Consider the following 23,392-nt stretch of genomic DNA (forward strand, 5'->3'; position numbering starts at 1 on the left):
TTTTTAGCTAGATTACTTGTTGGTTATTACTGCATTGTCGGAACTAGAAGCACAAGCATTTCGCTACACTCGCATTAACATCTGCTAACCATGTGTATGTGACAAATAAAATTTGATTTGGTAGATAATGCGGTCGGCATTTGATTGTGAGGAAAGTCAGGTGAACAAAAGGACTTGAGTTCCTGTATGTTGTTATGACCACACAACATCTCATTAATCATAAGGCATACACCCCCGCCCTTCTTCTTACCAGAGAGATGCTTGTTTCTGTCGGCGCAATGCGTGAAGAAACTAGGTGGCTGTACCGACTCTGATAGCGTGTCTCGAGTGAGCCATGTTTCCATGAAACAAAGAATGTTACAGTCTCTGATTTCTTTCTGGAAGGCAACTTTTGCTCGGATTTCGTCTACCTTGTTGTCAAGAGACTGGACATTGGCGAGTAGTATACTCGGGAGCGGTGCGCGATGTGCCCGTCTACGGAGCCTGACCAGAAGACTGCTCCGTCTGCCCCTTCTGCGGCGCCGTTGTTTTGGATCACTGGCTGGGATCCAATCCATTGTCCTGGGTGGTGGAGGAACCGCTTTGGGAAAGTCGTATTCCTGGTCGTAATGTTGGTGAGTTGACGTTGCTCTTATATCCAATAGTTTCTCCCGACTGTATGTACTAAAACCTAAGATTTCCTGGGTTATCAATGTAAGAAGCGAGGCGGCCATCTCTGTCAGCGCCAGAAGTACTGAGGTAAATTACGTAAGTAATCAGACACTTTGTTATGAGACTTTAAATATAGCTCAAATGCATTCTGTTTCCATCGGCCATCTTTGAGATGTTTCTACAACTTCGAATAAATTGTCTGTAGAGTTCCGAGACAGGATTGTGTCTTGGCACAGATCTGGGGAAGGTACCCAAAATTGTCTGCAGCATTGAAGGTCCCCAAGAACACAGTTTGCCAAAAGGCACATAAAGGAGGAACAAGATTCTCTGGTCTGATGAAACCAAGATTGAACACTTTGGCATTAATGCCAAGCATCACGTCTGGAGGAAACCTGGCACCATCCCTAAGGTGAAGCATGGTGGTGGCAGCATCATTCTGTGGGGATGTTTTTCAGTGGCAGACACTGGGAGACTAGTCAGGATTGAGGGGAAGATGAATGGAGCAAAGTACAGAGAGATCCTTGATGAAAACCTGCTCAAGAGTGCTCAGGACCTCAAACTGGGTCAAAGGTTCACCTGTCAACAGGACAACGACCATAAGCACACATGCAAAACAAAGCAGGAGTGGTTTCAGGACAAGTCTCTGAATGTCCTTGAGTGGCCCAGCCAGAGCCCGGTCTTGACCCGATCGAACATCTCAGGAGAGACCTGAAAATAGTTGTGCAGCGACGCTCCCAATCCAATCTGACAGAGCTTGAGAAGATCTTCAGAGAAGAATGGGAGAAACACCCCAAATACAGGTGTGCCAAGCTTTTATCATGATACCCAAGAAGACTCAGGGTTGTAATCGCTGCCAAAGGTGCTTACATAATGTACTGAGTAAAAGGCCGGAATACTTATGCAAATGTGATATTTCCGTTTATTTATTTGTATAAATATGCAAACATTTCGGGAAAAAAATTGTTTTGCTTTGTCATTATGGTGTATTGTGTGCAGATTGTTTTCCCCCTCAATGTAATCAATTTTAGAATAAGGCTGTAACGTAACTTAATGTGGAAAAAGTAAAGGTGTCTGAATACTTTCTGAATGTGCTGTGTATATACAGTGTACACTGAAAACAAAATATAAGCGCAACACATAAAGTTTTGGTCCCAAGTTTCATGAGCTGAAATAGAAAATCCCAAAAATGTTCCATACGCACAGAAACCTTATTTCTCTCAAATGTTGTACATCAATGTATTTATATCCCTGTTATTGAGCATTTATCCTTTGCCAAGATAATCCACCTGGCAGGTGTGGCATATCAAGAATCTGATTAAACAGCATGATCATTACACAGGTGCACATCGTGCTGGGGACAATAAAAGGCCATTTTAAAATGTGCAGTTTTGTCACACAACACAATGCCACAGATGTCTCAAGTTTTAAAGGAACATGCAATTGGCATGTTGACTACAGGAATGCCCACCAGAGCTGTTACCAGAGAATTCAATGTACATTTTTCTACCATAAGCAACCTCCAACATCGTTTTAGAGAATTTGGCAGTACATCCAACCGGCCTCGCAAACGCAGACAACATTTAACCACGCCAGCACCACATCCGGCTTAGTCACCTGTGGGATTGTCTAAGGGGGGTGGGGCCTATGACTTCCCAGGCCCACCCATGGCTGCACCCCTGCCAAGTCATGTGAAATCCTTAGATTAGGATCTCATTTATTGATATAAATTGATTGACTGATTTATATGAACTGCAACTCAGAGAAAAGCAGTCTCTAAAGTGCAGGGTAGATTCCAAGGTGGTAGCCGGCTAGTTAAAGTTACTAAGGTTCAGGTCAGGGAACTGGGCAGAGGCCGGCTAGTGGTGGCTGTTTAACAGTATGATGGCCTGAAGTTATAAGCTGCTTATCAAATTATCTGTCCCAGTTTTGATGCACCTGTACTGTCTCCTCCTCCTAGGTGGGAGCGGGGTGAACAATTAGGTACCATGGTTAGGGTCAATGCCATTTCAATTCAGTCATTTCAGGAATTCAACTCAAATTCCAAATGTTCTTAATGAGAAGCATTGAGAAAAGCCAGACACCTTCTGAATTTAAAAGGAATCTGATCCCAACTGGTAGCCACTAGCCATAACATTCTCTAAACTTTCATTATTTTATTTCATATTCGCATGCAAGCTATGTTACCTAACGTATGGGTAACACACACACAGTTAGTTTTTCCAGGGAAGATAAAGTAAGATGCAGTGTATTGTCACGCTCTGACCATAGAGTTTTTTATGTCTCTATTTTGGTTTGGTCAGGGTGTGATTTGTGTGGGCATTCTATGTTCCTTTTTCTATGTTTTTGTATTTCTTTGTTTTGGCCGGGTATGGTTCTCAATCAGGGACAGCTGTCTATCGTTGTCTCTGATTGGGAACCATACTTAGGTAGCTTTCCCCACAGGGTTTTTGTGGGTAGTTGTTTTCTGTATAGTTTAGTTTCCTTACAGAACTGTTCGTTTTCCTCTTTGTTATTTTTTTGTTCAAGTGCTCTAATTTATTTTAATATCATGAACACGTATCACGCTGCGCTTTGGTCCAGTCATTTACGGGAAGAGGATCGTGACATGTATGGTGCAGGCATGTTGTTTGGATTAAACTTTTCATTTGTATGATTATGTTGTTTGGGTTTGTAAGTTAATGGATAAGATTGATGCGTGCTTTTGTTTATAATACAGGATAATCATGTAATGCAGGTTACACACACACACCTTCAGTCACACACATGCACACACACAAACACAATCTCTCTCCCTCTTTCTCACACACACACACACACACACACACACACACACACACACACACACACACACACACACACACACACACACACACACACACACAATCTCTCTCCCTCTTTCACACACACACACACACACACACACACACAGAGCACACACACACAGAGCGCCCTTCTGTTATCTGTGAGTCAATTTCCATGGTGGAAAAAGATGTCATGGTGTCGTTTTCTACAGATTTTTTCAGCACCATCTAGAGGATTACACACATGATTACCAAGGATAGATAACACATACAAATCAGCCAAAAACGTTAATTTGGTATTTAGAGGACCACAATGGAAATAAGCTTTTGGGCTTTATTGTATATTGTCCTCAATAATGTATTTTTTTAGGTACACCATAGTAAACCAGAGCCTTTAATGCACTTTTAATGATCAAATAAATAAATAAAATATTATTAACAGATAAGAAAGGTCAACCATATACGTAACAGGGAATAGTAACAGTTTTTAGTCTCGTTTCCAACTGCTTTTTTTGGTTCAGCACGGGGTGGTGTCTCTCACACACACACACACACACACACACACACACACACACACACACACACACACAGTTAGTGTCAATCACTGCAGGCTGTATGATGGAGAATGGACTGACGTTTCCATGAAAGAAGGTGATAAGGAGTTTCCTGACCTCCCACACTTATTTCTCAGGTTGACTATGTCGCGCGTGAGGAAATGGCTACGCTCCAGTGTCTATATTAGCATACTACTTTGGATGGTGTGAAATAACACTGTGAAATTGTCAAAATAATGATAATGCCTTTTTAGTGTAAGAGCTGTTTAACAAAGACTACCTGACATTTCAGCCTGCTTTGGTGGGATGGAGTTTTGGCCTTCCATGGGTGACATCCCCATGCAGTAAATTAGACCAATAAGAGAGTTCCAAACCTCTCTGCCAATAACATCTAATTTTCAGTTTCCCCTCCCCACTCAGACCACTCCCAGAAAGTCCTAGAATATTCTTGCTGTAGAAAGTGTTACCCATAAATTATTTTGAAATTGAGATTAAAAAAATTAAAAACAACTGCATTGGACCTTAGTAATAAAAAAAACTGCTTGCAAAGTAAAGTCCCCTATTTTGGGGACCTGCGTGGTCGAGTACCGGTTCTCATCGACATTTTCGCTTATAAATCGTTATGTGCAGTAGCCCTGATTCTCATGGACACAAGAGTATGTATCTTCTGCCTGTGTGGAGCAGAATGTGAAATCTGACACCACTTGAAGCTGGGATGTCCCTCCTACCATTTCATTTGCTCTTCCGACTGTCAATCAACTCCTGGCTGAAACCTACGTCATTGCCACTAACAACAATTTATTATTTACAATGACAGCCTAGGAACAGTGGGTTAACTGCCTTGTTCAGGAGCAGAACAGAACAGGTCTTTGTCCGTTTAGCGATTCGATCTAGCAAACTTTCGGTTACTGGTCCAACGCTCTAACCACTAAGCTACCTGCCGCCACTTATGCCTGGAGTCCTTACATCGTAACACATCAGGAGAGAGTGGTTTCATCACTGTAGCACTGTGGATCGTTTTATAGCCAGTAATCTAAAATAATTAAATTAGATTTTAAACAAACATGTTGTTTAGTATTTGTTATTTTAGGTATTTTATTAGGTTCCCCATTAGCTGTTGCGAAAGCAGCAGCTACTTTTCCTGGGGTCCACACAAAACATGACATAATTCAGAACATTAATAGACAAGAATAGCTCAAGGACAGAACTACATAAGTGTCAATCATTTGTCATAGACGGACAAGATTAATATGAGATGAATGCCAGGATGCCAATCTTTAGTTCTGTGAGAAGTTCACAGTGATGGGGGCAGACTTTTTGATCAAGAGACCTTTAGAAAGTATGCACATTTTCTCTAACACTAAATGTACAAATTATGTATTTTACAGGAAGGTGAAATATTATAGTTAGTCGTTTTAGAAATTAATTATACTATATTTAGATAAAACATATTTTCAAGCATAATTCATAGTTTTGTTGAATAGGAAATACATCATATAAAATATTTCATATTTGCACTTTGTACTTGAACTTGGGTCCTCAAAAATGACTACACCTCAGCAATTCCTTTACATTTGTTTTTACCAGAAAGGTGGGATTTTATCCTTTCTTGGAGTGTGCAACATTACTATTGTTAATGGCTCAATAATTACTTTTGGGGTTTACGTAGATTACATTTTCGATTACATTTAGTTACATTTAAGAAGAGATAGCAGTTTGTTTTGTTGTTTTTTTTCCTGTAGGATTGACAGCCGGGTTATAAATCTGGATAATAAGAAAAAGGAGGCAGAGAAAGAAGCTCCAGCAACTCTATCTTCCTTTTCTGTCCATCCTGAGTCTACACTAGCTGGCCCTTCCAGCTTCTAAATGATTGAAGCCATGCCTCAACTCTCTGGAAGCACAGGTAAGGGCAGACATATGGCTAAGACTCATGTATAATGTTCATGTTACTACATTATTTTGTATTTTTTATTTAACTTGGCAAGTCAGGTAAGAACAAATTCTTATTTACAATGACGGCCTACCCCAGCCAAACCCAGACGACGCTGGGCATATTGTGCTCTGCCCAACCCCGGCTGCATGTGATTCAGCCTGGATTTAAACCAGTGACTGTAGTGTCGCCTCTTGCACTGAGATGCAGTGCATTAGACCGCTGCACCACTCGGGAGCCCCCTGCCGCTTGGGAGCTAAGAGTGCTCTTCTTAGTACCAGCTTTTTTGGGGCCAGCCAATCACAGAGTTCTGTTGTCCCCTAATTTGAATATTAATTGTGAGTAGCACTGGGCTACAGCATGCAATATGAAAAGGTCTATAAGGTACAGCCTCTGCCAAGAGGTTTTCACCTTCATGGCAGAGGAGGTAGTGGTGTAAAGTACTTAAGTAGTACTTTAAAGTATTTTGACTTAAGTAGTTTTTTTGGGGGTATCTGTACTTTACTTTACTATTTATACATTTGACTAATTTTACTTCACTACATTCCTTAAGAAAATATTATACTTTTTACTCCATACATTTTCCTTGACATCCAAAAGTACTCGTTACATTTTGAATGCTTAGCAGGACACGAAAAATGGTCTAATTCACACACTTATCAAGAGAACATCCCTGGTCATCCCTAATGCCTCTGATCCAGCAGACTCACTAAACACACATGCTTCAATTGTAAACTATGTCTGAATGTTGGAGTGTGGCCCTGGCTACCCGTAAATATATATATATTTTTAAATAACATTTCACGGTCTGGTTTGCTTAATATAAGACATTTGAATAAATTAATACTTTTACTTTTGATACTTAAGTATATTTTTAACCAAATACTTTTAGACTTTTACTCAAGTAGTATTTTACTGGGTGACTTTTACTTTTACTTGAGTCATTTTCTATTAAAGGTATCTTTACTTTTACTCAAGTATGACAAGTGGGTACTTTTTCCACCACTGTTGCCCTGTAATGCATCATGCTTTTCTCACTGTAGGGTTGCATGAGACTCTGGCCCTTCTCACCTCTCAGCTCCACCCTGATGCCAAACACAAAGAAGACCTGGTGTTCCTCAAGGATGTCTTCAGCGAGAAGAGCCTGGCGTATCTGATGAAGGTACAACCCTAAAGATTTGTCCCCCTGATGTAACCCACTGGGTTCAAAGTTGTGTTAATGTTGTGTAGCCTAGGCTCTGGGAGCTAACTTAAGTCTTCAGGTCTTATAGGCAAGTCCGGCTAAATTTGATCTTCATACTATATGCGTTGCAGAGAAGGCTGGTGGGAGGAGTTATAGGAGGACGGGCTCGTTGTAATGTCTGGAATTGAATTAACGGAACAAACGTGGTTTCCATATGCTTGATGTGTTTGATACCATTTCAGCCATTACTATGAGCCCGTCCTCCTATAGCTCCTCCCACCAGCCTCTGATGTGTTGTACCACAGATCCATGAGAAGTTGCGACAGTATGAGCGGCAGAGCCCTACTCCAGTTCTCCACAGCGCCTCCTGTCTGGCAGAGGATGTAAGTACATCCACAACCCACTGAGTTGAAAACACAGGGCAGGTGAAGAAGATCTGGTGGATGCCTCCTGGAACTTTGCTGTCACCTACCCAGTTAATAAATGTCAGTGAAGATGGAGGCAGATATATTCAGTTGTGTTGAGTCACCAGCAATATGTCTTAGGCCTACTTATGATGACATCCTAATGCTGTGGTTGACAGTTGGCCGAGGAGATTCAGAATGGACCGATGGAAGGTGATGAGAGGGAACTGCTTCTGCTTCTGAGTGCTCCTCATCTCAAGGTACACATGTCACACACACACACACACACACACACACACACACACACACACACACACACACACACACACACACACACACACACACACACACACACACACACGTCTCTCTCATGTTTTTTATCTCTTCAACATCATCAAAAGCAAGCACTAAGCCTTTTTACAGCCCCGACACAGGCTGAGTCCCAAATGGCACCCTATTCCTTACATATTGTGAAAAGGTAGTGCACTACGTCGGGAATAGGGTGCCATTTCAGACGTAGCCACAGACAGTCCTCTTCAGTCACATTAATCAAGGTCATTATGCTCAATTGAATGGCTTTTTATTTCAAACAGCTAGGGAAGAAATCACAGCTCATGACATTAGTATAGTAATATCTTCATTATACCCGCTCGTTTGCACAATAGCCGGGGGAATTTTGTCTCTCTCTTTCAATCTCTTCTCAAGGTTCTTCAGTCTCAATTTCTTTGTGCCTCTCTTTCATCCTTTCTCTCTTTCCGTGCCTTGCTCATTGAATTGATGGATTGTCTGTCCCACTCAGTTTTAGTGGAAACAAAATATTTATTATCATCGTCATTGTTTAGGATGTGTCCCATCTCACTATGGTCTGTCTCTCTTTGACCTATAGGCTATCCTGGCAGCACATGACACGGTGGCCCAGAAGAACTTTGACCCCGTGCTGCCCCCGCTGCCAGACGAAGTGGACGACGAGCTGGAGGAAGAGTCTGTGAAGATCGTCCGGTTGGTGAAGAACAAGGAGCCCCTGGTGAGTCTTGATAGGATATGATGTGATATGATACAATATACAGTACAATTTACGTTAGCTTACAATATACGTTACAATACTTTATTGTGGGTGCATGAGATTCTGACCCTCATTTCATGGAAATTCATTTTGAGAGGCCAGTGGTAAATTTAAAATATAATATGCATAACCATTTAGAATTTGAAAGGCTATAAGTAGGAATGTGTCATGCTTTGCGATAGTCTTCTGTGAGCTAGTTAAGTGTCTGTGAGCTAGTTAAGTGTCTGCGAGCTAGTTAAGTGTCTGTGAGCTAGTTAAGTGTCTGCGAGCTAGTTAAGTGTCTGTGACCTAGTTAAGTGGGAGCAATAATTAAGCGCATCACCTGGTGAAATTTTCCAGGGGGCGACCATCCGCAGGGATGAGGTGACGGGGGCTGTAATAGTGGCCAGGATCATGAGGGGAGGGGCTGCGGACCGCAGTGGTAAGAGAGCAGCATGTGTAAGCACGTGTACACACACACAGCACAAACCCTCACTGCCCTACCCCTCATATGGTACTGCACCAACCATATCTTAGATCCTTCCCCATACCGACACCACCAAAGTACCCTACCTCCTCCATTTTTCATCCACATTCATACTCACCCTCATAAACTACCAACCTGGACTCAGGGGTAGACGTAACATAGTAAATATAAATCCGAGACACGCCAATTAGTATGATACGTATTAGTATTTCGTATGGTATGTATTAATGTGTGGATGTCCATCCTATGATGAGTTATGAATTACAATTCGTACAATATGTTACAAATTGCAATTCGTACAATTTGTAACGAATTTGCAAAAAGTATATGTTACTAATTCCATTTTGTTGTGGCTAACATTAGCTAGGTGGCTAACGTTAGCTAGGGTTAAGTTTAGGGTTAGGAGTTAGATTAAAGGATTAGGAGTTAGGCTAAAGGGTTAGCTAACATGCTAAGTAGTTGCAAAGTAGCTAAAAAGTAGCAAGTAGTTCCAAAGTTGCTAAAATGCTTAAGTTGTCTGTGTGGAGATTCAAACACGGAACCTTTGGGTTGCTAGACGTTCGCGTTATACGCCCACCCATCCTGACCAACCAGCCTTAAGCAACCTTCTGTCCTATGTAACCATACTGATGGGTTCTGACTTCTAAACTTGAAATTCTGTTAATCATCAGGTATCCTATGGAAATGAGAAGGGCCACAGTCTGGTTTCGACGCCAAAAGAAAACGATTATCTGTAGGAGGAATGTGTACGGTGGAGTCAATTAAGGTCGGATATGAGCCATGGGCTTGGAATGTTCTGAGTAAAGGAAAGGCAATCAAATGGTTGCGGTTACTGGGGGGCCGAGGTCAGGTCAGATTAAGGGAGCTTATTACCCACATCACTTAACTTCCTGCCTAGAAATACATATGTAATGTTTATAGAGGGAAGGAGGAGATTTCACCCAAATTAGGGTTTATATACTGGTGGGAACATGTCTTTGTCTGGTCAGCTGTCTGACCCTTTGGGTGTATAAACTTGGTTTGAGCTTTAACAATCGTCCGTGAGTCTTTACACGGTTCATTTAGAACCTAACAATACCAAACGCTTCATATCATACTAATTTGAGTGTGCCGGATTTAAATTGACTATGTTCGGTCTATTCTATGAGATCTGGCTGGAACTACAGTTCCACTTTACTCAACTCAACCCTACAGCATCCCAACCTATTACAACATAATGAAGGTTATTCATGGTCAAAAAGTCCTCACCTCGAAAGTCTAACTTCTTGGTTTAAGTCAAACTGGAGGACTCAACGCAGCAAGTCCATCTCTCTCAACCACGACATTCCGAAGACAGAGAAGGAAGATCTTCAGATTTATACCCAAATTTGAAGTTGAACAAATATTGAAATGCTGATAGGAGAAGGGATTATATGTCACGGCCTCACATAAATCAAACAGGTCACTACTCAATATGGACTAGACATAAAATCCTTCAGATTAGGCGTGTGCCACAAGATTGCATTTTGCAGATTATTACTGAGAGGGGTTGCAGTCAAAGCTGGTCACTGCCATTGCCATGGAAACGTTATCGACTGTGTCTGTGTTTTGTTTAGCTCATATATTTTAGAAAGTAAATGCACATGTTGGTGTTTGACTGACTGGTACTGCTTGTGTTGTTTCATGTCTGTCTGTCTGTCTGTCTGCTTGCCTCAAGGTCTGGTGCATGTGGGAGACGAACTTCGAGAGGTCAACGGGAACCTGATCATTCACAAAAGACCAGATGAGATCAGTCAGATTCTGGTAGGTGTAAAGCTTTGCTCGAATGCTCGCTAATCTAGCTACTATACAGGCTATCATTGTTTTCATTGATGACTGCAGTAATTGATTATCAAGGTCATTTTAGCCACATGCTTTATCCTTCTGACTTCTATTTAACCAGTCCCAGTCACAAGGCTCCATCACTTTGAAGATCATCCCTGCCGTTGCGGAGGAAGATAGGCTGAAGGAGAGCAAGGTGAGGAGGGATCACCAAAACTGTACATTCTTATTGCCCCCAGTTCAGGTAGTGTGAAAACGTTTTCTCCCTGCTGAACACAACCCGGATTTGTTATGAGAGTATCCAGCCACGGAATTACAAGGCATACTTCTATGTAATACGAACATTCTGAGGGATGTTCGTAGTCCATTGACAGTCAAAACATTATGAAGGCCATTGATGGCCAGAAGGCTACACTTTTATTTATTTATTGGCAGCTATAAAAAATAAATAAAGATATATAAACTCCCAGTAATTTATTGGGTAAAACACCAACTTGAAGGCACAGTGATGCCGAAACGTTGGTGCTTTACCCAATAAATAAATGACTGGGAGTTTATATAGTCAGCACCTCTACACAAAATCATTTTCTCTGGGTGTGTGCCAGCTCATGCTATTTATTTATTGGCACACAAGAAAATACAAAACAATATGATGAGAGTTTAAAAGGCAAACGAAAAAGGGGTTAAAAAACCCATCTCCTCCTTAAATTTAAGTTCAAATAAGACATATTTTAATTGTGGTGAGAGATGCACCTCTTCTTCTCTTTAGAATGACCCCTGTCATGATTTGAACCCTGTTCTTCCTGTACTAGGTCTACCTGAGGGCCCTGTTTGACTACACCCCCTTTGAGGACAAGGCCACGCCCTGCCAGGAGGCGGGACTTCCTTTCAAGCGGGGGGATATCCTGCAGGTGGTGAGCCAGGACGATGCCACCTGGTGGCAGGCCAAGAGAGTGGGCGACAGCAACCTGAGGGCCGCCCTAATCCCCTCTACACAGTTTCAGGAGAGGTAGGCAAGACTGATTTTTTTTTAGAATGGTTTAAACTTTAAAGAGTACAAAATAATGGACAACTTACTTAAGGGGCCCTGCTGTATATGATGTCCTATTGCTGAATTTACCTTTAATTTGAGGAATATATTTGTATTCTGCATTTTTGGGATATAATTGCCAATGATATTGGGAAGAGCCCGTCGTGTTAGTCTTGGCAGATTAGAATTTTGTTATTGTTGATTTTCTATAAACTGGAAGTCACCTCGCTGTGTATGATTATGTCAAATTGCCGAGTCTACTTTAACTTTGAGGGATTTTTATCCCATCTACACCTCTCCCAGGCGTCTTAAATACAGAATAAAGATGGGCACTTACCAGGCGCCTGTGTCACCGAAAACACCCACATGTAAGCTCTCTCAATACACTGATTCCCAAGGATCACTTATATTTTACACCATTAGTAATAAAAAACAGTTTAGTCTGCATTGTATTATTTGCATTCTAGAAATTCGTATGCTTTTTGTAGAGAAAGAGAAAAAAAGATTAAGGATATCAAAAGAGAGGAGGGATTTTAAAATGATCCTCCAAGGGTTAATCCTTTTATCCAGTTCGGAAGCAAATATGACAACAAATCTGTAGGTGGGCAAACAAAGGGTAATATAACTGTCCTCTCATATCTTTATCTGTCTGAGTATCTTTATCCCCCCCCCTTACTGCTCACCTCAGATGATCCGGCTGAAAGAGGTAGGTGGAGAGAGCACACACACACACACAGACACATACAGACACTTGTCGAATGTTATTTTCTTTGCCTACCTTCCTTGACCCAATACCTGTAACACACCTGCCTGCTTTGCTTTACCACCCTAACCCCCCCCCCCCCCCCCTCCTGGACTCTTCAGAAACCTCCACAGTACACACACCCCTTCCCTCCTTACCCTCCCCCTCTCACCCTGTCTTCTCTCCCTGCTTGCCTCCCTACAGCAGACTGTGACAGTGAGGGCTCTCAGAGTGGACAAGACATAGGTGAGGGCATCACGGACTAAGCTCCACTCACCAACACGCTTCATTTTTAGCCCCGACGCTAAAGCCAAGCTTTACCTAGCCTCGCGGCTAAGCTAATCCATTCACTGAAAGGTCGATGTGGGCTGTTGAAACAAATTTTGTTCAAATGAATGCATTATGACAACATTATTTACCCTTATGAGGTCTTTACTATGCAGCTCTAGTCCCCTTTTGAGAGTTTAAGTGAAGGTTTACAAGATCTCCATCACACCACCATCTCCTTTACCTTGACCTTTCCCTTCCTTGTGACTATGGCCATGTTTCAGACCGCCTGCAAAGCAGTCGCACTGCACACATTAACCGATGATTGAATACATCATATTCATTGCAGTCGTGCATCAGATTACATTATCATATTGAAGTGGTTACCTGCAATGTGGGTGGCCTCGAACGTGGCCTATATGACAACTCTGCTGCACTCCCCGGTCCTCAAACCCACATCCACCTTTCTAGCTAGTATCTCTACTGCTTTGCTAATTGCTAATACAGGATCCACCTTTCATACTATGTTAGAAGGGTCTTACTATGGCTTAATGCTGCTGAACACTTTTGCCATCTCCTTTTTGGTTTCTTGAACAGAGTTGGGTCAATTCCGTTTCAATTGTGGTTGGTTGAATTAATGTTGTGCTCCTATGGGGAAAATAATCCACATCCAATTCAACAAACTGTTAGCAATGTGTTAGTGCTATTAGCATTGTGTGCTTCTTGTCTACTTTCAGTATGCTCTGTGGCCTTTTGTTGAGCGCCATTGCTGTGAACTTTTGTGGTGCTTGGCGTTTGCGCCTCACTGTGCAGAGGAGCAGCTTTCTTTAAACTATATTGTGTACAGAGAGTGCTTCCGTTATTTTATACTTTAAGCTATAGGTGCTTCTTGTGTTTTTGTCCATTGGTGCTTGTCTTTAAAGAGGCCTTGCGTTGGACTCATGGCTAACTCGACCAAGCTGATCTGCTCTTTTGCTGCACCATATCAGACATGGGGGCTGGTTGAGTGGTGGTCTAATGCTAGTTGTAGTTTTTCCCAATAAGAGTAAAGCGACCCCTGCTTCCTGTGGCCATGCTTTTTCCTGGGATTTGTACTCAGGTACCATTACAGACTTTTATTCACGTCGTAGTGTTGTGTTATGTTGCTTTTTCCTTCCATATATTTTTTGGGGGGGAGAGTGGAATTGATCATTTTATCTGGAGCCCTTTGATCAGACAACTAACGTTTTGTGATTAGAAGCCTTTTCTGAAAAAAGCTTCTCTCTAAATTATACTGTGAATTTAGCCTGAGTGTTAGTTTGTCTCTGCTTTTGCAAGTTATGAATCATCTATGAATCATCAATGTTGTGTTATTTAATTTAAAAAACAGTCAGGCACCCAGCAAAAAGGTTGAAGTGTTCATTTTAGGCACCCAGACTAAAGTGTTAAGTGCTCTTTCTTGCGTTTTGTATCTGTCTGTCCCTCATATTTGTCTGTCTTTTCGTGTGACTGTTACCTCAGCTGGTCTACGCAGAAGTTTCTGTCTGAGTAGAAAAGATCGACAGGGGTCCCCGGGAGAGTCTCGCACTCCAGACTCGGCCCTGCTGGACTTCCTAATCTATGAGGAAGTGACACGCTACCAGCCCCGCCCCAGCGAGAGGCCTCGCCTAGTGGTGCTGATAGGTAAAGGACATAAGGGCTCTTTTAGTTTATTAGTGTCAAGTGGACTATGGTCTTGGGATATATTGAACTACAGGTATAAGATTTAGCATTTCTGAACTTACCAATCCATAATGTTAGCTAGTTGTGTTAAAAATATACTCTCTATATATACAGTACCAGTCAAAAGTTTGGACACTACTCATTCAAGGGGTTTTCTTTATTTTTACTGTTTTCTACTTTGTAGAATAATAGTGAAGACATCAAAACTATGAAGTAGCACAAATGGAATCATGTAGTAACCAAAAAAAGTGTTAAACAAAACAAAATATATTTTATATTCTTCAAAGTAGCCACGCTTTGCCTTGATGACAGCTTTGCACACTCTTGGCATTCTCTCAGCTTCATAAGGAATGCTTTTCCAACTGTCTTGAAGGAGTTCCCACATATGCTGAGCACTTGTTGGCTGCTTTTCCTTCACTCTGCGCTCCAACTCATCCCAAACCGTCTCAATTGGGTTGAGGTCAGGTGATTGGGGAGGCCAGGTCATCTGATGCAGCACTCCATCACTCTCCTCCTTGGTCAAGTAGCCCTTACACATCCTGAAGGTGTGTTTTGGGTCACTGTCCTGTTGAAAAACAGATTAGAGTCCCACTAAGTGCAAAACAGATGGGATGGCGTATCACTGCAGAATGTTGTGGTAGCCATGCTGGTTAAGTGTGGCAAGCTGGTTAACACTTGAATTCTAAATAAATCATGACAGTGTCACCAGCAAAGCAGCATCACACCTCCTCCTCCATGCTTCACGGTGGGAACCACACATGCGGAGATCATCTGTTTTCCTACTCTGCGTCTCACATAGACACGGCGGTTGGAACCAAAAATCGCAAATTTGCACTCATCAGACCAAAGGACAGATTTCCACCGGTCTAATGTCTATTGCTCGTGTTTCTTGGCCCAAGCAAGTCTTTTCTTTTTATTGGTGTCCTTTAGTGGTTTCTTTGCAACAATTAGACCATGAAGGCCTGATTCACGCAGTCTCCTCTGAACAGTTGATGTTGAGATGTGTCTGTTACTTGAACTCTGTGAAGCATTTATTTGGCCTGCAATCTAAGGTGAAGTTAACTCTAATGAACTTATCCTTTGCAGCAAAAGTAACTCTGAGCTTCCTTTCCTGTGGCGGTTCTCATGATAACCAATTTCATCATAGCACTTGATGGTATTTGCGACTGCACTTGAAGATTGACTGACCTTCATGTCTTAAAGTAATGATGGACTGTCGTTCTTTTTTCTTATTTGAGCTGTTCTTGCCATAATATAAACATGTTTTTTTTAACCAAATGGGGCTATCTTCTGTATACCCCCTACCTTGTCACAACACAACTGCTTGGCTCAAACACATTAAGGAAAGAAATTCCACAAATGAACTTTTAACAAAGCACACTTGTTAATTGAAATGCATTCCAGGTGACAACCTCATGAAGCTGTTTAAGAGAATGCCAAGAGTATGCAAAGCTGTCATCAAGGCAAAGAGTGGCTACTTTGAAGAATCTCAAAAATAAAATATATTTTGATTTGTTTAACACTTTTTTGGTTACTACATGATTCCATGTGTTATTTCATAGTTTTGATGTCTTCACTATTATTCTACAATGTAGAAAAAAGTAAAAACAAAGAAAAACCCTGGAAGAGTAGGTGGGTCCAAACTTTTGACTGGTACTGAATAAATACTGCCATTGTTTTATTGAGGAAACTTAGCTGATCGGTTGAATTGTGTGTGCTTGTCATTGAAAGCTTTATTAATACCTACAACAATCAAAAATGTACATTACCCAGTGGCGGCTCCTCAGAGTGGGAAGGGGAGGACCATCCTCCTAAGTGAATTTCATAAATAAAAATAAATAAAAAAAAGTTACATTGCAAAAGTTATCCTTTTTAGATAATACTAAACATTTTCAAATGTCACCAAAAAATTAGTAGTGTAGTGTAGCACCATGGTGTAGCCGTAGGACTGCTAGTTTCCATCCTCCTCTGGGTACATTGACTTCAATACAAAACCTAGGAGGCTCATGGTTCTCACCCCCTTCCATAGACTTACACAGTAATTATGACAACTGCCAGAGGACATCTTCCAACCCATCAGAGCTCTTGCAGCATGAACTGATATGTTGTCCACACAATCACAGAATCAGTACTGAAAGCATAAGCTACAGCTAGGTAGCTGCTGCAGTTCATAAAATGTGGTGAGTAGTTGACTCAAAGAGAGAGAAAGACAATAGTTGAACAGTTTTGAACTCTTCAAAAATGAAGGAGAAGCGAGAGAGCAAAAGAGAGAGCAATGTCGTATCTTTTTCACTTTCACTTAGCTTGCGAATGCAGCTAGCTAGTTTAGCTTACTCAAACACCCGGCTCGAAGAAAAAGAGATGCTATGTTAGCTAGCTGGTTATAGCTATCCAACACTGGAACTTTTCCAAGTCAAGGTAAGCATTGTACTGCATGATGGTAGCGGGTTTACTAACGCGATAGTTCTCGTAGCTATGTTGACTATGGCGTTGGTGAATATGGCGTTAGTGAATATGGTGACAATGATGTAGGCTGTGTGTAGCGGTTATGATATGAAGGTTTGGCTTGGAACAGTGTTTTCTCCTGGTCACAGACAGCTGATTTGTTGTGCACTGAAGTCCACAAGCGAAGGGAAAAGGTGAAAGGAGGAGAGCACGTAGATGCGAGAAGGAATTATGTGATTATGCTGTTTGTACGTGGCTGCTATGAAAGTGAACAGTGTTTGTGTGTGATCAGGGGTCTATTCCTTCAGCTGATTCTGTTGAAAAACTTTCTTTAAACAGAATCAAACGGGGATAAACATACCTGAATTTGTCCAATAGAAACTCTCGTTTGCAACAGTTGGACACATTTTTACATCCTAGATCAGCTAGATACAGGCAAGAGTGTGCAAAGCGGTATTGAATGTGTCTCTGTCACCTTGATTACTCACATTTTTCTCTCGACCTGTGCACCTACGTTGTAAACGTTCATTCATAGGCTAGTTTTTATCATCCTCATGATGGGTATAGGGAAAATTAGAGTATCATGTAGTAGCCTAAACCTATCAATGTTACTTTGAACTGGGTGAATGGAATGTGAATGACAGTTATCCAATATGCTGTAATAGAAATAAGGCCATGCTCATAAAACAATAATCGCCCTCCCTCATCTTCAACGGCACCGACCGCTACTGACATTATCACACTCCCTTATAGAGACATTTAGAAAGGTAGTCCTGTTTCATGAGTCTCATTTGAGTCTCATTTACAAGGGAGGTCCTTCCTACCTGGACTAGCCTCTACTGATCTGCACTGTAAACATGTCTGTCTACAGTGCCTTGCGAAAGTATTCGGCCCCCTTGAACTTTGCGACCTTTTGCCACATTTCAGGCTTCAAACATAAAGATATAAAACTGTATTTTTTGTGAAGAATCAACAACAAGTGGGACACAATCATGAAGTGGAACGACATTTATTGGATATGTCAAACTTTTTTAACAAATCAAAAACTTAAAAATTGGGCGTGCAAAATTATTCAGCCCCTTTACTTTCAGTGCAGCAAACTCTCTCCAGAAGTTCAGTGAGGATCTCTGAATGATCCAATGTTGACCTAAATGACTAATGATGATAAATACAATCCACCTGTGTGTAATCAAGTCTCCATATAAACGCACCTGCACTGTGATAGTCTCAGAGGTCCGTCAAAAGCGCAGAGAGCATCATGAAGAACAAGGAACACACCAGGCAGGTCCGAGATGCTGTTGTGAAGAAGTTTAAAGCCGGATTTGGATACAAAAAGATTTCCCAAGCTTTAAACATCCCAAGGAGCACTGTGCAAGCGATAATATTGAAATGTAAGGAGTATCAGACCACTGCAAATCTACCAAGACCTGGCCGTCCCTCTAAACTTTCAGCTCATACAAGGAGAAGACTGATCAGAGATGCAGCCAAGAGGCCCATGATCACTCTGGATGAACTGCAGAGATCTACAGCTGAGGTGGGAGACTCTGTCCATAGGACAACAATCAGTTGTGTATTGCACAAATCTGGCCTTTATGGAAGAGTGGCAAGAAGAAAGCCATTTCTTAAAGATATCCATAAAAAGTGTTGTTTAAAGTTTGCCACAAGCCACCTGGGAGACACACCAAACATGTGGAAGAAGGTGCTCTGGTCAGATGAAACCAAAATTGAACTTTTTGGCAACAATGCAAAACGTTATGTTTGGCGTAAAAGCAACACAGCTGAACACACCATCCCCACTGTCAAACATGGTGGTGGCAGCATCATGGTTTGGGCCTGCTTTTCTTCAGCAGGGACAGGGAAGATGGTTAAAATTGATGGGAAGATGGATGGAGCCAAATACAGGACCATTCTGGAAGAAAACCTGATGGAGTCTGCAAAAGACCTGATACTGGGACGGAGATTTGTCTTCCAACAAGACAATGATCCAAAACATAAAGCAAAATCTACAATGGAATGGTTCAAAAATAAACATATCCAGGTGTTAGAATGGCCAAGTCAAAGTCCAGACCTGAATCCAATCGAGAATCTGTGGAAAGAACTGAAAACTGCTGTTCACAAATACTCTCCATCCAACCTCACTGAGCTCGAGCTGTTTTGCAAGGAGGAATGGGAAACCATTTCAGTCTCTCGATGTGCAAAACTGATAGAGACATACCCCAAGCGACTTACAGCTGTAATCGCAGCAAAAGGTGGCGCTGCAAAGTATTAACTTAAGGGGGCTGAATAATTTTGCACGCCCAATTTTTCAGTTTTTGATTTGTTAAAAAAGTTTGAAATATCCAATAAATGTCGTTCCACTTCATGATTGTGTCCCACTTGTTGTTGATTCTTCACAAAAAAATACAGTTTTATATCTTTATGTTTGAAGCCTGAAATGTGGCAAAAGGTCGCAAAGTTCAAGGGGGCCGAATACTTTCGCAAGGCACTGTTTGTAATGTAGACTTGACGACAAGTGTTCAGACGGTTGGTAAACAAGGTGTTCTATCATTGTCTGTCTGGCCACAGGTTCCCTTGGGGCCAGAATTAATGAGCTCAAACAGAAGGTGATCGCTGAGAATCCCTGCCACTTTGGTGTGGCTGTGCCGCGTGAGTCACACACACACACACACACACACACACACACACACACACACACACACACACACACACACACACACACACACACACACACACACACACACACACACACACACACACACACACACACACACACACACACACACACACACACACACACACACACACACACAACTACATTTCACTCACACATACACACGTGACTACATTTCACTCACACACATACACACACACACACCCAAGTGACTTTATTTCACACACAGACACACAGAGTAAGTTGCATTGTGTCCATGTTTTTCTTGGTATTGTATCTGTGAATTTCCTTTCCACCCTAGACACCACTAGAGCCAAGAAGAGTCACGAGAGGGAGGGAGTGGAGTACAACTTCATCACTAAACAGGCCTTTGAGGCTGACATTCAGAGCAACATGTTAGTTCATGCTTCTAACATTATATAGATTAGCTCATTTAAAAATATATATATATAAAGGAAGGTTGTGGGCTCAATTCAATGTGCAGAAGTTCAGCGTTAAATCCTGATTGAAATTTAAAGGCAATGTTCCCGCAATAGCTGAGACTGCATATGCCGCCTTAAACGGAAATGACCTTAACATTTCTATTGCGGAATCTGCAACGCTTCAGCGGTACAGATTGAATAGAGCCCTTTAGTATCTATCAATAATGAAGACATGTTGTTTCTACTGCGTTGTGTTAGGCTACGTTTTGTCTGTTCAGTTTTATAGAGTATGGGGAGTACAAGGATCATTTCTATGGCACCAGTCTGGAGGCCATCCGCAGTGTGCTGGATCGAAATAAGATTTGCTTGGTGGATGTACAACCAGAGGTATGTATGTATCTCAGCCAGTGGAGGGGAAAAATTGGGGACGATGGGCTCATTGTACCGGCTGGAATGGAACGGTCCTCCCCTTTTCCTTACTCCACCCTCCTCTACTGACCTCAACCAACAGATTCACATAAAATATTGTAAGTACAGTCACGTGTACACAATCGACTGAACAAAAAACAAAACTACTACTTGCAGTGTTTATACGTTATGCAACAAATGGCACAACGTGCATGTGTCTCAGGCTATTCCTGTGTAAACCATTTGAGGTTAACCCGAACCATGTGTATTGTGCCGTCCAGGATGACGATCATGACAAGTAATGTGTTCTGCTCTCCATCAGGCACTGAAGATCCTATGGACGGCTGAGTTTAAGCCTTATGTTATATTTGTGAAGCCTCGTATCCATGAGAGCCACTGCAAACGTCACGGCTCCTCTTCGTCACTCAGTGTAGGCATCACTGTGAGTTACACACACGACACACACACACACACACACCCACACTAGGGACAGGAGTTTTTTCCTGATCAGGTTGCATAACCAGGACAAACCAAACACATAGCCACACACATAGGCATAACCTTTTCCCCAGACACACTACAGACTGAAGACATAATATCCATTTAAAAACAAACACATTCACCCTATCAATACACCAATGCTATGGAAAACCCACCTATCCTATAGACCACCCACACCTTTAAGTCAAACTCACCCTATGGACACACGCAACCTCGTATGGATAGCAGTCGCATCCTATTGATAATACATAGGTGTGTAGCAACAGTAAAAAAACAATGCTTTTAAAAACATCTGATCGTCCTGAATCTCTCTCTGACCCCATGGTTAGGAGGAGGACCTTCAGGAAATGAGGCAGTCGGCCGTGCTGATGGGCGAGCGCTACGGCCACCTGGTGGACCGGGTACTAGTGAAGGAGGACTTGGCCAGTGCATGCGTTGAACTCCGGGACATCTTGCAGAGGGTTGAGACAGAGGTTCACTGGGTGCCTATTGGCTGGGCCCGAACCACCTAGCATACACTCCCTGGCGCTACAGAGGGGCCATTGCATATAATACAATTAAAATCCAGGCCATTAGAAACTAGCGGGTGACATTGAGATAATGGGAATGGATTTGAACTTTGAAGTGTTTTACTGACATTGTGTTCAACCACTCCCGTAATCTCACAAGCCAGAACCAAATCTCAGATGCGCTTTACGCTAACAGTCACAAGAGACTACCCACTGCCAGAGTGATGGTGTTGGTGGTGGCAAACTGACATTGAGATGAGTGGAGAACAAAACGAGGGGACTTGGGAATGGGACCTTTCCACGAGGACAACGTCTATCGGTGGTGACTCAAGTGAATACGATGGAATCATCTGGAGCAGTTTGGGTTGCCTGGCTCTCGACAGACTCTTAATAAGAGACTTGTCGTTGCCTTTACACGTTGCATCAGAAGTATTGGCTGCCGTCACCTCAAGATCAAGCCTATTTTGCATTGCTGAATTGTGGATAGTTTAAACATGTGTATTATTCCTTCATCCTCATTGCATGAGCTTGTCCTGTTTACTTCATTTATAATAGAGGCTATGTGCAATGGGGAATTGTGGATACTGGCTGAACTAAAGCATGGTAATCAAATGTTGTTGATCAGGCGGCTAAGACACTGTAAGTCCCAAATGGAAGGGTAACAGATTGTAGCCTCAGAGACTCCACAGAAATCTGCCAAAATAAAGCTCAATAACTTAATGCATCCACACACTCCTATTGAGCGTTCACCTGTATTGTGAGTAGGGCTATGCCATCTTGATCTGTAGTAGAGCATAATAATCCTAATTGGCAATGTGGCAACAACCATGAAAAAGCATATAATACTTGCATGTGAGAGTAATGGTCTTGAAAATATATACTATTTATCATAGCCATGCATTCTATAATAATCTAGAATGTGTACAGTAGATTAGTCTAGTAAGTACTGAACATCAAACAGAATGCAGTACAAATATTGGTTTCCAATTATACATAACAGATGTGGGCAAGATGGAGATGTGATTTCATTATGAATGATCAATGATTACTCATTGAACGCAAAATAATACTGAGGACTGTGTGCTTTGTGATGAAGTAATTCAATAAAATCTATTCCTTAAAGATACAAGATGACCCTGTTGATTTGGCCACCCTCTTCATTGTCCTTCTAGCCCTGGTTACACCTGGCACCATCATGTGTTTTTTTCCTGATTTGATAAAGAGGATCTGATCACAGTTTACTGCGTCTTCTCGTGGTATTAAAATGTGTCTTTTATGCGTCCACTGTGTCCCCAATGTGACCAGATTTCCACCATTTCAATGGTGCCAGGAGAGGACAAGAAATTGAGAAAATAATAATTGAGAAAGAGCCCTGGAATTCTGCCCAGAGGGGTTTAACTGGTTCAGTTATGTTCCGAGGGCAACTCCGCACCCAGGGCACTGGCAGATCAAATGTATTGGTTTGATGAAAGCTCAGTGGGCAGAGCTTAGAGTGACAAGTCAGTGAGTGGAGTTTACAGGTGAGCGTAAAACAAAGGCAAGGCTGGCAGGGAGGTAGGCCCCTAAACCATTTCCCATGCATTGTCTGGGGTTTCTTAACAAAACCGGGTGTAATATAATTCTTGCCACTGGTTGGTTTTGTGGTGCTAGTCAGTCTGATTTTACATAGGGAACACTGTAAACTGGAAGAGGTGCATATTTCTTCACCCAGCAAGAGTCACAGAAATGGTAAGATGAGGAGTGTTGGTGTGTGTCTATTTGGCAATAACAGCTGGTGCGCAATGTCAAATATTAAGGAAGTCTAGAGGTATTGCTTGCCTGAGGTAGAGTACCTCATGAAAAGC

General features: G+C 42.0%; 1 protein-coding gene across 3 annotated transcripts in view; it reads left to right on the top strand.

The window, feature by feature from the left end:
• Window positions 1-22,674, top strand: part of mpp3b (MAGUK p55 scaffold protein 3b) — a 31,432-nt gene extending 8,758 nt beyond the window's left edge. For 2 of the 3 annotated variants that reach the window (XM_036946617.2, XM_036946616.2), the window contains 18 exons: window positions 5,749-5,909; window positions 6,980-7,098; window positions 7,425-7,502; window positions 7,703-7,783; window positions 8,410-8,547; window positions 8,926-9,007; window positions 10,749-10,834; window positions 10,974-11,048; window positions 11,665-11,861; window positions 12,186-12,250; window positions 12,571-12,588; window positions 12,829-12,870; window positions 14,392-14,553; window positions 19,603-19,683; window positions 20,010-20,103; window positions 20,409-20,517; window positions 20,861-20,980; window positions 21,369-22,674. In XM_036946617.2, coding sequence (XP_036802512.2) covers window positions 5,873-5,909; window positions 6,980-7,098; window positions 7,425-7,502; window positions 7,703-7,783; window positions 8,410-8,547; window positions 8,926-9,007; window positions 10,749-10,834; window positions 10,974-11,048; window positions 11,665-11,861; window positions 12,186-12,250; window positions 12,571-12,588; window positions 12,829-12,870; window positions 14,392-14,553; window positions 19,603-19,683; window positions 20,010-20,103; window positions 20,409-20,517; window positions 20,861-20,980; window positions 21,369-21,551 — 1,767 coding nt within the window. In that variant the 5' untranslated portion in view covers window positions 5,749-5,872 and the 3' untranslated portion in view covers window positions 21,552-22,674. Of the gene's footprint in view, window positions 1-5,748; window positions 5,910-6,979; window positions 7,099-7,424; window positions 7,503-7,702; window positions 7,784-8,409; window positions 8,548-8,925; window positions 9,008-10,748; window positions 10,835-10,973; window positions 11,049-11,664; window positions 11,862-12,185; window positions 12,251-12,570; window positions 12,589-12,746; window positions 12,871-14,391; window positions 14,554-19,602; window positions 19,684-20,009; window positions 20,104-20,408; window positions 20,518-20,860; window positions 20,981-21,368 lie in introns of those variants that run through there. The other variant, XR_016487198.1, reaches the window with a different exon arrangement.
• Window positions 22,675-23,392: the final 718 nt, after the last annotated feature.

The sequence above is a fragment of the Oncorhynchus mykiss genome, chromosome 16, assembly GCF_057628025.1.
Source record: "Oncorhynchus mykiss isolate SJ-2025 chromosome 16, ASM5762802v1, whole genome shotgun sequence".
Classification (NCBI taxonomy): Eukaryota; Metazoa; Chordata; class Actinopteri; order Salmoniformes; family Salmonidae; genus Oncorhynchus; species Oncorhynchus mykiss.